This window comes from Myodes glareolus, chromosome 10 (genome assembly GCF_982192425.1).
Source record: "Myodes glareolus chromosome 10, mMyoGla1.1, whole genome shotgun sequence".
NCBI classification, from domain to species: domain Eukaryota; kingdom Metazoa; phylum Chordata; class Mammalia; order Rodentia; family Cricetidae; genus Myodes; species Myodes glareolus.
The window spans coordinates 42,888,400-42,906,381 of NC_142035.1; the positions used below are offsets into that span (position 1 = coordinate 42,888,400).

The following is a 17,982-nucleotide window of genomic DNA, read 5'->3' on the forward strand; positions in this document are numbered from 1 at the left end:
AGAAACGTAAAACAATGCAATGATGCTCGTTTTCAGAGGTAAATGGCAATCTCCTCCCCTCTCAACTCCCACTGTGCAATGCTCAGTTGCCACCTTCTGTGCAGAGGAAAGGCTGGCACTCACCTGTTAAGACACTCTGGACCAGGTCTTCTGTTTTGGCCGGCGCCTTCACAGAACCTGCAACCAAAAAGATCAAAGAAATGGCTTTCTTTGATTTTCAAATTTCTATCCCAATTTTAAAAAGAAATATTTGGACTTCGGGTGGTAGTTCAGTGGTAGAGCACTTGGCCCATTTGGGTTTCATCTCCAGTATGGGGGAACTGTGCCCTCTGATTCTAAGTCTCTGTCGATACAATGGCTAATTGTAGGAGAAAGTTATTTACAAAAAAATTACTCATTAATTTGCAACTTGGACTTAATCCTATGTTGATGAGCAATTGTATGTATTTTCCACATATTCCCTGGCAAATGGAGACATCCCTCCACCTGCATTTGAAATTTCAAAACAAGAAATTCAATCTCAGTAGAGCTACTGCCATCTTCTGGCAACATCAGGAATGTGGACCAAAGAACTGAGTTTCACAGTCAAGGGAAAAAAGATAGGGTATGCCTGTACCCCAGAATGCCTCTTCCCACACACCTATGAATGTGAACCAAAACCTTCAGAGGGAAAGTTTTGAATTAGGGCCCCCATTTCACCAGGATGGGACACGTCAATATCAGAACCTCAACCTGAAGCAGCTTGAAGTGAGAGACATTTAAAAAAAATAATTGACCAGAATTCCTCAAAACTATAAGGATATGAGAAAGAAGAGTTAGGAGCTATTATGGAGCGAAGGCGACCGAGGAGACACGCTGAGCAAGAGCAGTGTGGGACGCCAAGCGTGAATCTGCCGCAATAAATGGACACTGGAGTGACGAAGGCCGAGTTCACACAAGGCTTGACAGTCATGAGGGTTTACTGTGATCTTGTTCAAAGCTGACTTTAGGGGAAGAGGAGAATGGTGCCACACATTTTGTACAATTTATTTAAAAAATGTCTTCTGTAAGCCGAATTATTTTTAAGTATCACTTAAAAATTAAAATGGTAAAATGTTAAATTCTCTTTTATTCCCAGTAACAATAAACTGTGGTTGAGAAGCACCGCCAATGTCCTCATGTGGCAAAGAATAACCATTTGAAAACGACGCTTCCTGGCTACAGTGAGCTCTCGGGCTGCTGACTTCACTGACTTCCTTCCGACTTTCAGTTCATTCTTGCTTGATACGAATGAAGTAGGGTCTGTATTTATAAACTAGTAGCCTTTGCACACCAATGGGAAGATGAGAACTTCACCATTGCCATGTCTCACCATGACAGAGAAGGAAAAGGGCATGAAGTCACTCTTACAGAGGAAATTCTTTCCCCTCCTATTTTATTAACTGATTCAACTAGACGGATCATAATCACGCTGCTCCTTAGCACCGGGTGACTGCAGAAGATGCGTGAAGCAGGGCCCTCTCTCGGGAAGGCCAGTCTGTTAAGAGAAACATACACAGAAACCCCCAAACCTTCGGCCCCCTCACACACACACACCATCCACACTCACATACCATTTTAACATTACACACACACACACACACACACACACACACACTCACTCACATTAACCAGAGTGAGATGGAATGCCATTGTGAGTTGCATTGAAATGACAGAATTTCTCTGAGAAATGAGACAACTGAGTGTAGCCTTGGGTGAAGATGAGAAGCTAATAGCAAGCGCTTTAGTTGTATTGGGTACTGTCTGACCTGGCTTTTCCTCCACAGGCATTGTGCCTTTCGGGAAAGTTCTTCATCACCTCCCAAATGAGACAACAACAGAACACACCCCGTGGAGGACTGGGAAGACGATGAAATGACCTAACCCATATGCATGGCCTAGCAGACAGCCTAGGGTGGACAGACATTTAAGGTTCCTGGAAAGTCAGTTGTGGCAGAGACTTGAAGTAGAATACAAAAGGTACTTCTATTGCATAGTTGCAAGCTGCTTGAAGAATGCAACTTACAATGCAACAAATGTAACAAATGCAACAAATGCAACTCTATCAGTGGGTCGACCAGAATTCACCCCCAAATAACAGCCCACGACACAGGTGGCCCTGGGACATTCATCCGTCCATCCATCCTGCTGCCCACCCACTCATGTCACGCGAGGGCATGCATTCTTTCCTCAGAGCCTAGCCTTCTGCAGAGGCGCTGGAACCTGAAGGCAGGAGATCTAGAAACAGCACCGTCCCCACTGTTTACCTGGAGCTGGCTGGCTGTGTGGAGCCTGGGAAGGTGGTTTGGGGGCAAGGGATGTTGTGTGATTCACCCCATTTTCTGCTGGCGTTGTCCTGGCTTCACTCGATGCCTCTGATGAGGTTTCCCCAGGCTCAGCCTAAAATCACAAACACCTTTTAATTTTGTTTCAAATCATTTTTATTGTCTTCCTATACCAATAAGGCTACCCACTGTGACATTCTCACAATTCATTTGGAGTATGAAACACCAGATTGGAAACTGCCTGGAAAGCAAGATTAACTCAGCACAATGTAAAATCACAAAGTAGCAGGTTAATTGTCCCAAAGGCTCTGGTTTTCACTCCAACTTGCCCATGCTCTTGGAGAGAGCCTTCCCACAATGCCTCTGGATCAGATCAGGCGGTGTATTTCCATCAAATGAGAGAGTAGCAAACATAACGCACACAAGGAACCACAGAGACACGAATCTGACCACTCCTTAGCAGACCCCGGCTATAGCAGGGAGATTAGAGTTGCTGCCAAAGGACAGCTAAGCCCTTCTGGCTGGGATGTCCTGGGATAGACAGCCCTAGCTGAATACACACTCGCGTGAGATAGCTAAATTGATGCAAACCAGGTCCAGGATGGGGGAGCTGCGTTGCTGAATAAGTCACATGGAAGCAGATGGCAAGCATTTCGTTTCATGCCGTCAGCTTCCATGCCGCAGCAAGAACTGATGTGGTGGGTATGAGCGCGGACTTTGGAGCCAGATGTCCTTGGATTTGAATCCAGTACGCCATTAACACATCACCTAACTCTCTGTGCTGTTTCCCATCTTTGTCCATGATGAATTTGAGGTCATAGTATTGTCTATCAACAGTCAATGTTTGTTAAGTACCTAGAACACTTTCTGGTACAAGCTAAATAAGCACGTGAAACAGTTAAGACCGTGCGACATTACCAATGCCTGATGATAACTATCAAGACTCATGAGCCCTTCGCTCTACCCACTCCAGCTGCTATGTCTAATTCAAAGCAAACGGTCGATAAATATCTGCTGAATCAGTGGCGATTCTTATAAAATAATTGTCTGTATAATTTCTCAGTACTTCAGCCACGCTTTCCAACGTTCCAGGTGCTTGCCAGCTATTTTAGACTCGCTCTCCACGTCTGCTGCAAGTTTTATCCGTGACGACTTTACAGCATTTTGCTATGTAGTGCATTTCCAAGGTACAGTAGGAATGTCTTCTTCCATGGGTCACCTGGACCCCAACACTGTGACATTTGGGCACGAAATTTCAAATAGCAGGCTGGCAATTTGACCAAAGGAAGCCAGGAATCTAGATGGCAGCACTGATTCATATTCTCTTCTCGCCCCAAATCACTGCTTTTCATTTCTGAAACAAAGCCTTACTCTGGAGCTGTGGATGGCCTTGAACTCATGGTCCTCCTCCTCCGGCCTCAGAGCTGGTATGGAATCAGTCCCTCAAGGCATCCTTAACTTAACAAACAGCCCTATTCATGGATTAGACCTCTTCAGTGTAGATGGTCTCCCTGGGATGGGTGGAAGAAAAATAAGCCCTGGTACCAGACCAGGCATCATGTAGGAGAGACAGGAGCCTAGCCACATAACCTAGAAGCATTAGGTCTCACTATTGTGAAATTATGTCTTTGGATGGATGGATATCTCTGACTGGTAAGCTCTGGTATGGTTACATTTAGTTAGTATCCATCAAGAAAATTCTCCCTAGAGTCATATGTCAAGAGGAATGATGGTATGTTCTTTGTTCAGCTCAACATTGCAAATGAGAGCCTCTTGAATGCAGTATATGGGTGGAGTTTTACTGTGGCATTTCAATTGTATTTTAATAAACAAAGCTTGCCTAGAGATCGGGAGAGCAAAGCAGCCAGCCACTGGCTCTTACCGCGACCTCAGTCCGAAATGGCGATCCTGCCTCCAGGAATCTCAGAATGAGACTGTGACTGAGGGCTGTCTGCTCCCGTTTTATAATCCTTTCTAGTTCTGGGACTAAGGGCGTGCACCATTACCACCTGGTTTCTATGACAAGCAAGTGCGGCTACTGGGATTAAAGATATGTGTTACTGTGACTACTGCAATTAAAGGTGTGTGCCATCAGTGGCTGGTGTGTAAGGCTGGTGCCGGTGTGGCTGTTTTACTTGTCTGCTCTTCAGGCAAGCTTTATTTCTGAGACTACAAATGGAATGCCTCTACAGGGTTTCTTTTTGTTTGTTTTGCTTTTGTTTTGGCTTGTTCAATGTCGCCAGATTTTTCCATGTAGGATGCATTATACACAGAGAATGGTCTTCATGGTTTTCTTGAAAAACAAAAACAAAACAACAACGACACCTCCTTCACCCCTCGAGTTAATGACTTGGACCCTTGGGAAGGAAAAGGGAAGCCATACCTGAAGCCAGAAAAAGCTCTTATAGGTAGGCCAGACCCTGCTCAGTTTCCACCTGTAGCTGCCAGGTTTTGAGAAAGGATGGAAAATGAAACATTCATGTGAGCTCCCACATTCTCAAATGACCAAAATGTCAAGATGAACCTTCAGGCTGCATTAGCCCCGGAGCAGACTTCTGCACCCATGACTGGAGGAGCAGAGTTTGCCTGGAACCCTGAAGCCAGAATGCTGAAGGGATGCTGTGTGCTGGAAAGACCCTGGGCCAGGGTCCGACAAACATGCAGCTCACACTTCTGCCCTGCCAAACACATGCCAGGAGAAGAGGGAGAGTGAGGAGCTGTTTGCGGCTCCTTGTGTAGTCGCCAGGGCCTCTTAGGATTTTTTCTGGAGACGAATGTCATGCGTTAGTGCGCAGCCGCGATGACAAACGACAGACTGCTGTTGACCAGTTGTCAAGGGTGTGTAAAGGAGTCCAGCTGACAGTTTCCCTATGGGAAACTGGTAACAGAAGTAGCCGAAGGCCCAGTAGCCTGGACACTGCTGTCTCCTATCTTCCTCTCAGCCGCTCAGGTGGGCCTTGCTTTCAGCCCCATGGCAAAGTAGTCAAAGAAGGTTCTGAAAATCTGCACTGAAATCTATTCACGGGAAACCAGAGGCCAGACAGGTTCCCTTAGAACGTGTGATAGTTCAAAGTCTAAATATTTTAAATAGCGGGCGTTCTGTGTTCTATGGTAATGGCAACTCCAGGAAGCATTAATATAATAATAAGTTATAGCTAGGTAGAGACACATAAGCAGGCGAACGTTGTTGCCAAAGAACTCACCCTGTCGCACTAAAACAGCATTGACATAAAAAAGCAAAGAAATAAAATGGTTAAATAACTCCAGTTGTGAAATACTAAATTTAACTTTTTGGTATGATTGGAAAGTCAAGTCATGCCCACCAGACTGGCATGTGAGATTAAATGCAAAAGCCAAAATCTGTGTCCAGCTCAAAGAAATCAATACTTTTGATTGCATTTCTCCCCAGGCCAAGCCATAATGGCTGCTTTTATGTGTTTCAACAAAACAAGCACAGAATCCTTTCCCAAGGCACTGGACATAATTACAGAAATAAAGGCACCCGAAATATGTTTTTGTAAACATAATTGAAAGACCACTGGAATCCAATTACATGAATTTCAGTGAAGGAAGGTTCATTAAAACGGGACTTCAGTGGCGCTTACTAGATTTTTGCTTTGAGCCTCTGCCCCCTAGTGGTCATATGCGTTATTGCTCTATGTTTTTCTTCAAAGCATGATTTCTAAAAACTAAGATTTCATATTCAAAAATTACGACTTTCCAATAATTAAAATGAACACAAGTTCCTTGAAAATATATTGCATGTGAATCAGTGAGAGGATAACTTACCAACCGTTCCTACAGAATTGGTCAAGGGAACTTGTATGGCACACTTTTGCACAAATGCAAAAGATTTTCATCCTGGATGCGTTAATTTTGGCTTTGATAATCAAGCAGCAGAGAATTCTCTTGAGTATTTAACATGAAAGCAAAATGCCTTTCAACTATCGGATGTGGCCGAGTTGCTCGGAGTTTTCTGAGTCTTGGACTAGTGAGACAGCTCGGTGGGTAAAGGCGCTTCCCAGCAAGCTTGATGACCTAAGCTGGATTCCTGGGACCCACATGTTGGGAGGAGGGAACAAACTTCCAGAAGTTCTCTGAATCTACACATATGTGCTGTGTCACACGCATGAATGCACCCCTATCCCACTAGTAAATAAAAAGCAAATGTAAAGTTGATTGCAATATGCTGTCCCTTCCATGTGCCTGGTTCATATGACAGGACGTTGACTTGGATCCTGGTGGGTAAGGGATGAGGTTAGCCACTTCCCCAGAATTACATGGAGATTAGTAATTTCAGGGTACAGAATCCAGTCTGCTGAGGACAAATGTGGGCGTGGCTGCAGCTTTGTTAGAGACAGCATTTCACCCCAAACAGCTTTTCAAAGCACATAGGTAATTTGTGCCTTAATTTTCCATTAGCCCAATTACCTTGGCTATTGTCCTGTTCCTAAGAAGGTCAGACTCGGTCCTGAGAGCCACACCCTGACTGTGCATTACCGCGTGCTTAGGAGTGACACACACACTGCCTTTGCAGCCTGAATTTGAAATGCACTGGAAATAAGACAGAGTTGACTTCTATGCAAGAAAATGAAAATCAGGGCTCAACAATGAACTGACAAAAGAGCATTGACTTTATAATTCTTACCAGTTTTATGTGTGTTTGAAATTTTTGAATAGTCTAGCGGGACTAGTGAGAGCTGAAGTCTTTAAGTAGCAGGATGAATTTATCTTCGGTCTTCGGAATTTCTTTAAATAAGATTTATTCATTGATTTGTTTACTTAGCAAGCGTGAATATTTTTCCATCAGGTAGGGATATGTGCCATATGTGTTCCCAGTGCCCTTAGCGGGCAGATGAGGACACTAGATCCCATGGATTTGGAGATTCAAATGGTTTTGAGTCTCTGTATGGATGCTGGGAACTGAACCTGGGTCCTCTGCAAGAGCAAGTGTTTTTAACCACTGAGCCCATCTCCAGCCCCATTTTTCAAAGGTCTTAATGAATGAACACCTAATATGTAAAATTAGTTTGGTGTCTTCTGCAACCAACCTCCAGCAAATTCTTTCAGTAGTAACTGGAATGCAATCTAAATGATTCTTTCATATATCAGGGCTGCACCATCATTTAAATAAATGCAGCATTCCCACCAGTTATTGAACCAGGAGTAACGACTGAAAATTCAGCGTGTGAACTATTACTAATGTCACTTTCTTCCCTCAGAAATGAGAGAGAGAATATGATCTTTCTCAGGGTACGCATATGTAAATAAATATCCACACACATAAATACGTATACATGATTTGATATAAAAACATTCCAGCATAGTAACTACATATAATATTAAAATAACATTTAACTGCAGGGCAGTGGTGGTGCATGCCTTTAGTCCCAGCACTCGAAAGGCAAAGGTAGGCAGATCTCTGTGAGTTCGAGGCCAGCTGATCTACAAGAGTTAGTTTCAGGACAGCTAGGGCTGTTATACAGAGAAACCCTGTTTCAAAAACCCAAAAATAAATAAATAACAAAATTAATTAATTTAAAAAATTTAACTATTTAATTAATTAATGGATAATTAATTAATTAATGAGTGGAGGAACAACATTCAGTTGGTACGTAGGCAATGGGTACACTTCATGGGCCAAGTCCTGAAACTACAGTACCACCTAACTCTTATGCTGAAATCAGAAAAATGTGTTTGAAAGAATGAATGGATAAATACACAGATGAAAGGAATGATGCAGATTCTCTTTCTACATTTGACTAATCCTCATGGCTGGGGGATCAGAAAGCTATTAAAGCAAGAATGAACAGGGCCCTGCTGACTATTTTATATGTGTGTCAGTATCTATATTAAGTTGGTTCAACATCCCAGAAAACCACAAAAGTCACAGGTGCTAAAGACCCTTTGTAAAACATGTGCAATAATTTTATAGACTCTATGCATATACTCAGTATACCTGGAGATCATTGCTATATAAATAGTTGTCCTGATTGTTTAAGGAGAATTACCAGGAAAAAAAAAACCCTGCACATTTTCATTACAGGGGCAATAAAAACAACAACAGCAACAAAACCAACTCACAATCTGCAGTTGGTCAAATGCACGGAAGCAGAACCCATAGGATACAGAGGACCAACTGTGCGCTGGAGCTCCCTCCCCCTTCATTAGAAATGGTTTTATAAAGTTTCTAAAAGTCAAGACTGAACTTTGCAGTGAGGAAGGTAACTTGACGTCTCTTCTAAAAAGTAGCCTCAGACCTTTGGCATCCATTCTGTAGGGGTAGAGCTTTGAGATTAAGCCAGATTGTTTTGCACAGATTGTGGCTAATCACTGACAGAACAAATACTAGACAGTTCTAGGGAGGAAAGAACTCCTCTGGGAGCCCTTTGCGGTTTCTGTGACTAAGGTGACATGGTAGGAGATGGAAAGAATAGGCTTCATTTGGGGAGAGCCACCCATTTGTGAGAGAGGATACAGGGCTCCAAGTCAGTGATTATCAAAGTGTGGTCTCTGGGTCAGCACCAGCATCCCTTTGGAGCCTTGGAAGTGCAAATGCCTGGGCTTATTCCAAACCAAGGGAATCAGATGGGGGTCATCCATGGGTGCTGGAAGAAGTAGCCAGGTGATTCTGACACATGCTAAACACTGAGAGTCCTGCTAATCAAGAAATGCAAAATTTTATGACCTGTGCAAGATTTAATGAATTGGCATTAAATCATGATTTTTATGCACATTAAAATTTGAGAGTTCTACCCTAGAGCCAGGTGAAAACCTTCACTAATTGAGGGTCATGCTTCTGCAATCCTTCTGCTGTTGCGAATGGCATGGTCGATGATTCCAGGGTTGTAGGAGGATGAACCCAAAGCCCTGAATTATAACCCACTGAAAATTTTCAATTCCAATGTAGAGATGTGTGAAAACACCTGGGACAAACCAATGATTGATTTGCTTAAGTTCCCATGGCTATGTGGACGTCTCAAGATGTCTTACTTTAGAAGACCATAGTTCTTTCATGAAGCAAGTCACTCGATAATTTCAAGCAATCATTTCCTCCTCTAAAAAAGGGGGGCTACTATGATCACTCTAGGGCATCCAAAGAAAGTGGCTTGCAATTGCCAAAGCCAAGTAGTACAGAGATGAAAAGGGAGGTATCATTTCTTTTTCAAGAAAATCTTTTATTGACTCTTTGAAAATTTCCTCACAATGCAAGTTCTCCATTCATCCTTGCCCCCAATCACACCTTCCCCTTCCTAACTTTCTGTCTTCATGTTTCTAAAACCCAGGAAGCCCAATTTGTGTGTCCATGTACTCTTGAGTGTGGCACCATCTAATGGAGCTGGGCGGATCCACCAGGGACCAAACCCTTAGAGATAACTGAGTGCCCCTCCCCTAGTGGTTATCACTTGCCAATGGCTCCTCAGCTAAAGGAACCCACCTCCCAGCTCTAGATATTTTAAGGCATAAGTGGGTCTGGTAGCTCATGTCTGCAGTCTTAGTTACTTAGGAGCTGAGCTAAGCTCACGACCTGTTCAGGGTACATAATGAGTCCAAGGCCATTACAAGCAATTAAGACAGCTTAGGATATAGTTCAGTGGTAGAATATTTGTTCAATCAAAACGCCACATACGTTAATACATTAAAAGGCCCAATACCCCGCCAGATCCATGGAAAGCATGGTGCTTATTGCATTTCCATTTTCCTCTGGTCCTCTGCTAGGCTGATATGATCACTGTAGAGACAGGGCAAATCCAAAAGAAGCAGCAGTCCTGCCTGCCACCCACCCCCACCTGTCCAAGCCTTCCTTCTCAGTGTCTGGCCTAGGGCCCGAGATACCAAGTACAGTTAGAGCCTATCTCCTAATGGCTCCTGGCAGCTCATTCCCAATGGCCAGACTCAGGGAGAACTCTAGCCTGTTCCTTTCCAGGGGTGTGGTTCTTTCTCTCCTTGGGAATTTGCCTGTTGTGATTTTGTCTATAATATGTAACACTTATTAAGTTTTCCATCAGACTCAGTGGGTAAAGACAGCTGTCACAATGCCTAAGACCTCAGTTTAAACCCTAGACTCCATCCATATGGAGAGAAATGACTCCCACAAATTGAACCGAGTCTGCCAGCATTCTGTAGGTCATGAATGTGCTCACACATAAGATGTAAACAGTAATAATAATAAACATTTTAATGTCAGAGCTGGTCTGATAAATACTTTCACACCATTCTCAGCATGACAACTGGCTCAGATATTTTATTTTGACATTTTTTGAAAAATTTTCTCACTGATATACCAAGCATTCACATTTTCCCTTCATTTTTTGTATTTTAAAAGAAGAAAACAAAAAGAGTTGCTGATATTTCATTTGGCATCTTTGTAATTACATTAAAGTGTCTGGGCTTTGAACTTTTATTAAATTTGCAAACAAAAACGCATCCATAGACAGCATGCTAGCTCAATCTGTATCAATGGCTGACAGTACTTCTATATTACTTAAGAGGATCTTTTGTTGTTGTTTATATCCTAAATTTCATTTGACTTTTAGAGAAATACAGATAAATGCTAGAAATCCATTCCTAGGATTGAGATTATCTTTTTATTCTGATACGTTGCTGACCAACAACCTGAACAGTGATTTTTTTTGGGGATACATTTTTTAATTTATTTTTAAAACAATTTTATTTTACCTACCAATCCCAGTTCCATCTCCCTCCCATCCTCTCACTCCTCACACCTTCTTCCCACCACCCCCTGTCCCCCATCCACTCCTCAGAGAAGGTGAGGCTTCCCATGGGCAATCAACAAAGTCTGTCCCGTCACTTGAGGATGGACCAAGGTCCTCCCCCGTGTATCTAAGCTGAGCAAGGTATCCCTCCATAGGGAATGGGCTCCAAAGAGCCAGGTCATGCACTAGTGACAAATACTGGTTCCACTGCTAGTAGCCTCACAAATTGCCCAGGACACACAACCCACATTCAGAGGGCTTAGTTCGGTCTTACGCTGATTCCCCAGCTGACAGTCCGGGGTCAGTGAGCTCCCACTAGCTTGGATCAGCTGTTTCTGTGGGAATCACCATCATGGTGTTGGTCCCTTTGCTCATAATACTGCTCCTTCCTTTCAATGATTGAACTCCAGGAGTTTGGCCTAGTGCTTAGCTGTGGATCTCTACATCTGCTTCCATCAGACACTGGATGAAGGTTCTATGATGACAGTTAAGGTAGTCATCAATCTGATGTTAGGTACTCTCTCCACTATTGCTTAGATTCTTAGCTGGGGTCCTCCCTGTGGTTTCCTGGGAGTTTCCCTAGTGCCTGGTTTCTCATTAACCCCACAATGGCTCCTTCTTTCAAGGAGCCCTCTATGTCCTTTACCTAACTGGATCTTCCCCAAACTCCTCAAGCTAAACAATAATTTTTAAAGTGACAAAAATACTGAGGGACACATCAGTCATCCCAGGGAGGCAGATGGAGAGTTCGGGACCAGCCTGGGCTATTCAGAGATGGCCTGGCACAAAAAAAAAAGAAAGAAAGAAAGAAAAAAAGAAAGAAAAACCAAAACCAAGGAGAAGAAAAGAAGACATGAAAGCAAATGCAGCCAATCTCGATGTGATCTTCTAATATCCTATCATAATCCACCTATTACATAAATATAAACATTACAGTCTGGACTTACATTGGTAAGAATATAAGCCAAATAATGCTTTTTTTTCATATGAATGACTGTTAACTGAATCCAGGGGAAAATATTGGATTTAAAAACATTCTAAGAAGGTAATTTATTAGCATATTAGAAACCTGATAATGCTTTATAGTTCAATGAAGTTTTTATGTTCAATAAGAAAGGACTTTTAGAAGTATCATGTTAGAAACATCAGATGGAAGATGTCTTTGCTACTACATTGGGATCTCCAATGGCTAACAGGTCCCAGGTAGAATTTTCTTTTGTGAAAAATACGGCTGCCTATTTTAGTGGTCTCCTTCAAATAAACACATATCACTGTGATGGGAAAAGACACATCAGCATTCAGAGGCTGAATCACTTTTTCTTCCAAGCTATTCATGGTCAAGACCAAAAAATAAAATTGCTTTTCTAATTCTCCATTTTAAAAAATGACCAAATGAGGAGCAGAAGGAGAGAGAACATGAACAAAGAAGTCAGGATCAGAGGGAACCTTCATCTGACGATGGATGGAGATTGAGACAGAGACCCACATTGGAGCACTGAACTGAGCCCCCAAGGTCCAAATGAGGAGCAGAAGAAGGAACTACATGAACAAGGAAATCAAGACCCTGAGGGGTGAGCTCACCCACTGATACAATGGGACTGATCTAATGAGAGCTCACCAAGGCCAGCTGGACTGGGACTGAACGAGCATGTGATCAAACTGGGTTCTCTGATTTTGGCTGACATGGGGACTGTCTGAGAAGCCATTGATAATGGCACTGGGACTTGTTTCCTCTGCATGTACTGGCTTTTTGGGATCCTAGCCTGCTTGGATGCTCACCTTCCTAGACCTGGAGGGAGGGGGGAGGAACTTGAACTTCCGACAGGGCAGGAAACCCTGACTGCTCTTAGGACTGGAGAGGGAGGAGGAGAAGGAGTGGGGGGAGTGGGAGGGTATTGGGAGGAGGGGCAGAAGTGGAAACTTTTATAAATTAATAATAAAAAAAAAATGAGGCCAGGGAGGATTTAGGCAACTCCACAGGGCATAGGTAGGGTAGTCTTTTATTTTCTCTGAGACCAATGTGGAATTTCTGTGATTTCAGGTTTCTATTTTTTTAATTTTATTTTTAATTTTATTTATTTAATTTTAATTTTAAATTAAATTTAATTTCATTTCATTTATTTAATTTTATTTTAATTTATTTTTAATTTTATTGAGCTCTACATTTTTCTCTGCTCCTCTCCCTGCCTCTCCCCTTCCCTTCAACCCTCTTCCAAAGTACCCATGCTCCCAATTTACTCAGGAGATCTTGTTTTATTCTATTTTCCATGTCCATTAAATCTATGTATGTTTCCCTTAGGGTTCTCATTGTTGTCTAGGTTCTCTAAGATTCTGATTTGTTGGCTGGCTTTCTTTGTTTTATGTTTAAAAGCCACTTATGAGTGAGTACATGTGATAATTGTCTCTCTGGGTCTGGGTTACTGCACTTAAAATTATGCTTTCCAGCTCCATCTATTTGCCTGCAAATTTCAAGATGTCATTTTTTTTTCCTGCTCTGTAAATGGACCATATTTTCCTTATCCATTCTTCGGTCAAGGGGCATGTGGGTTGTTTCCAGGTTCTGGCTATGACAAACAATGCTACTATGAACATAGTTGAGCACACGTCCTTGTGGCACGATTGAGCATCCTTTGGATATATACCCAAAAGTGGTATTACTGGGTCTTGAGAAAGGTTGTTTCCTAATTTTCTGAGAAATCACCACACTGACATCCAAAGGGGTTGTACCAGCAATGCAGTAGTGTTCCTTTCACCCCACAACCTCTCCAGCATAAGTTGTCATCAGTGTTTTGGATCTTGGCCATTCTTACAGGTGAAAGATGGAATCTCAGAGTAATTTTGATTTGCATTTCTCTGATGACTAAGGATGTTGAGTATTTCCTTAAGTGTCCTTCAGCCATTATATATTTCTCTGTGAGAGTTCTCTGTTTAGGTCTGTACTCCATTTTCTTTATTATGTTATTTGTTCTTTTGATGACCAATTTCTTGAGTTCTTTGTACATTTTGGAGAACAGACCTCTGTCTGATGTGGGGTTGGTGAAGATCTTTTCTCATTCTGTAGGCTGTCGTATTGTCTTGTTGACCGTGTTCTTTGCTTTACAGAAGCTTTTCAGTTTCAGAAGGTCCCATTTACTAATTGTTTCTCTCAGTGTCTGTGCTACTGGGGTTGTATTTAGAAAGTGGTCTCCTGTGCCAATGATTTCAGGTTTATTGAATGACACTGGGCATGTCCAAATTAATCTAAATTTTATCAGCATTATACACATATAAAAATAATTTCTAATCAGCTTATTAAAAAGGAGAAACAAAAAATATTGACCCAAGTCTCAATTTCTGTGGCACTTATACCCTTTACTGTTTTTATTCATCATAAATAGACCTTAATATGTGACACAGCTCTTGGTATGTGATGCTGGGTGCAGGATGAAGCTCTTGAAGGACACCAGTGGTGTTAGAGACCTCTGCAGTTTCAAAGTCTCTCTTCTCTCTCCATAGAGTGACAGTGTGCACTGTAATAGGGACATAATCTGGGAGGCACCATCACCAAAATGCTCCATCGAGATTTTCTCCAGCTGAACAGCTGAAGAATGTAGGTGTCCGACAATGGACCTTTGATATGAATAAGTCCTCCCTGGTAACAGACAGCTTCAGCGGGTACCTACAGGTCCTTTGCATACATATGTTGTCTTCCAGTTCAGTGTGTTTATGCATGTGTTCCAGCATGTGCAGATGAGTGTGTCTCTGATTCTTGTGTCTTCTCTTGAGCTCTTTTCCCTTTGTTTGTTTTTGTTCAATTCCAATGGGCTAATTTTCATTTTATTTTATTATTACTCCCCCCAGAATACTATTTATTTTCTAATGAAAAACAGAAAGGGGGTAGATTCAGATGGGAGGGTGGGGGAGCAATTGGAGAAGTGGAGGAAGGGGAAACCATAATCAGGATGTATTATGTGAGAAAAAGATCTACTTTTTAATGAAAGGAATAAAATGTATAAACAAACAAACAAATAAGTAAATACTTCTTAGCATCCTATGAAGCTTTCTCCAAAATATTCTAGGCCACAAACCTAGCCTTATCAAATGCGAAAAAAGGAATATAATCTTTAATTTCTAATCAGATCATAGAGCAATAAAACTAGAAACAAATTGTAAGAAAAACCACAGAAGCTGCACAAATACACAGAGACTAAACCGTACACTCGAAAATAAGGGAAGAAATAAGTTGAAAATGTTTTAGCATCAAATAAAAATAAAAACACAATTTATGAGAACCCTCATGATACTACCAAGACAGTCCTAAGAGGAAAGTGTATAGCTATGCGTGCTTACCCAGCTGTGACCCCTGCAATCTGTAACAACGACCCAGGTCTGGCATGTGTGAGGACACACGTCATAATGCCCACATGGAATTCAATTTGTGGCAATTTGTTCTCTCCTTTCACTATATATATGTGTCTCAGGGATTGAACTCAGGTCATCAGGCTTAGTGGCAGGCACCCTTTCCCACCAAGCCTCTCACCAGCCCTTCGTAAGTATCTTGTGTATTATAAGAAATCACAAATCACTTGGAAAATCATGCATTTTAAATTAAATCAAAAGAAGATACTAAATGAGGTAGGGACTATTGCTTTTCAGCAATTCAATGGCTAAATCGTCAGAGAGTCACCTAGAAACACCCAAAGCAGCAAGATGTGTACAGTTTACTCCATCCACGGGATAAGGCGCAGGTGTTATCTAAGGAATGCCAAAAGGGAAAGAAATGTGTAAATGTTGCTGACTCATCTACAGTCTTGTGACTTTCGGCTGAATTCCAGTGCCATGTCTTTGAGGCACGATGTTACATAGCCCATGCCAGCCAGGAGATGTGAAACACAAGTTAAAAATCATGTGTTACGACTGGAGCTCTTCTCACCTCTTTCTTTACTTCCTCTTCATCCTCCAGCGTCAACGCAGCCAGCTGCTTCGCTCTCTGCTCCATCAGATTGACATACCGGATTGGGTTTGACAGAGCTTCGATCACATCTAAGCAGGGAAGAGACATTCTAGGTCAAGGTTTTGGCAGGAGGAGGAGAAGTTACCCATCATCCATCTAAGGAACTATCCATGCTCGTAACCCACCATCCATTCATGTATTCATTCATCACCGACCTGGATCACTCACTGATGCAGCATCATCATTTAATCCTCCCCCCCCCCCCCGCCCCGTACCTCTCCACTCAGATATGCCCCAGTTTGAAAATACACAAGGGTCAGGACTTTTCTAAAACTTCAGGAGAAATCAGAGTCACTTGGTTCAGAGAGACAAATGATATGCATTTCAAGTGACGATTCTCACAACTTGGTGCTCTCTCTAGCTTCCTTTTGAAGGGTTGGTCTATTCCAGCAATGGCCTCCATACCTATTTGGTTAAAAGTGTGTCATGAGTGGAGACACTTCACGTGAAGCCTGTCTTCTATTTATAGGAACAACCAATTTGGCAATTTGGGTCTCATCTGCATGGCAGTGGCAAGGCAGGGGGAATTACAGCCACCACCCTTGGGCTAGAAACATGTTTCCAAGTTTGTCAGTCTCCATCAATGGCCAGTGTCTCACTCCTAGAACCCTTGATAATAAAAAACAAAACAAGCAAAAAAAATACAAAATAAAAACAACAACAAAACATTTGAAAATGTGACTTTGGGTGAAGTTAGTGCCTGTGAATTTGGGACTCCCATCTACAGACTTGATTGGAGATCTGTAACTTGCTGGAGGCAAATTCACTTTAGAAATAGATCAACGGCAGAAGTGGACAGCATGGGTTGCGGAATATTGGTCCCATAGGAATGGGGAGTATTGGTCCCACGGGGATAAAACTACCCTCGTGTAAATAGACTAAGCATTGGAATATTAGGATTTCTATCAAGAAATGTTTAACGTACACACAAAAGCTCAAACAATTGACTGCTAAGCATACACACAAAAGAAGTTGTGCTTATGAGGCCACAGTGTCCCACCCCTGGCCCAGTTAGCCTTCCACCAGGTGGCGTTGTTTACCTGCATATGTGTCTGGCACATAGTCTTTGACTTCTATGTAGACAAAGACAGCGGGCAGCATCAGGGGCTGGTTCCTCTCATTCCGCAGGGAGACATAGTGATAGCCTGCAGGGTGACAATGACACTGAGTGTCACCTGCTTGCTCTACAGTGCTAGCGACACCCATTCCCACCTGTGGTGCAGGAAAACCAGTCCTCTTCTTTCTCCTGTCAATCACACCGTTCTGAGTGATAAGGAAGTACTTTCCTCAACAGGCTGGAAAGCATCACTGATTCTGAATCATCATCATCATCATCATCATCATCATCATCATCACTTCTGCTCTAACCACATTTTTACCTGCAAATTGTGTATCCCAGTCTAAATTACTGGTCCAAATGTGCCCTCTACAATAAGTCATACTTAATGTGATTTCGTGACTGGGGATCTGCTTTGTCCACGGGACATTAGTGTTTTGGGACCAGCATTGTGTGAACAGGCACATGTAGAGATTTTTAAAATATACTTTTAACATACTAGTGGGTTCTCTAAAAGAGCCCTTAGGTTGGGTACCACCACAACTTCAGCCTGCACCCCAAAATGAATACATATGGGACAGAATCAAATCCAAATGGCATCCTGAAGCATAACTTTGCCACTGAGCTCAGGCTAACTCAGTCAATCCTTATGCTGTAGCTGATGGGTTTTTTTCTCCCATGAGCACAGGCTGGTCCGACCAATCCTTATGCTATGACTGTTTTGCTTTGTCCCCCAGGTTCTTTCTCTTGTTGGAAGCTGAGTGATCATCCAGACTGAGTTTGGCCTTCCTAGTTCTCTAGTTTCCTATCTGGTGAGGTGATCCCCACCTCCCAATTTCACTAGGAAGCCTCCACTATTAGGTCTTTACCAGAAGAAAACTGATAAAAATGATCTCATCTTGACCTTGCAGC

General features: G+C 42.4%; 1 protein-coding gene across 2 annotated transcripts in view; it reads right to left on the reverse strand.

Annotated features, from left to right (window-relative positions):
- Plcb1 (phospholipase C beta 1) overlaps nucleotides 1-17,982 on the reverse strand; it is a 700,152-nt gene that overhangs the window by 118,145 nt on the left and 564,025 nt on the right. For both annotated transcript variants that reach the window (XM_087911176.1, XM_087911177.1), the window contains exons 22-25: nucleotides 17,054-17,158; nucleotides 15,933-16,042; nucleotides 2,286-2,418; nucleotides 124-177 (exon numbers count right to left, since the gene is read on the reverse strand). In XM_087911176.1, the coding sequence (XP_087767302.1) occupies nucleotides 124-177; nucleotides 2,286-2,418; nucleotides 15,933-16,042; nucleotides 17,054-17,158 (402 nt within the window). The remainder of the gene's footprint in view (nucleotides 1-123; nucleotides 178-2,285; nucleotides 2,419-15,932; nucleotides 16,043-17,053; nucleotides 17,159-17,982) is intronic.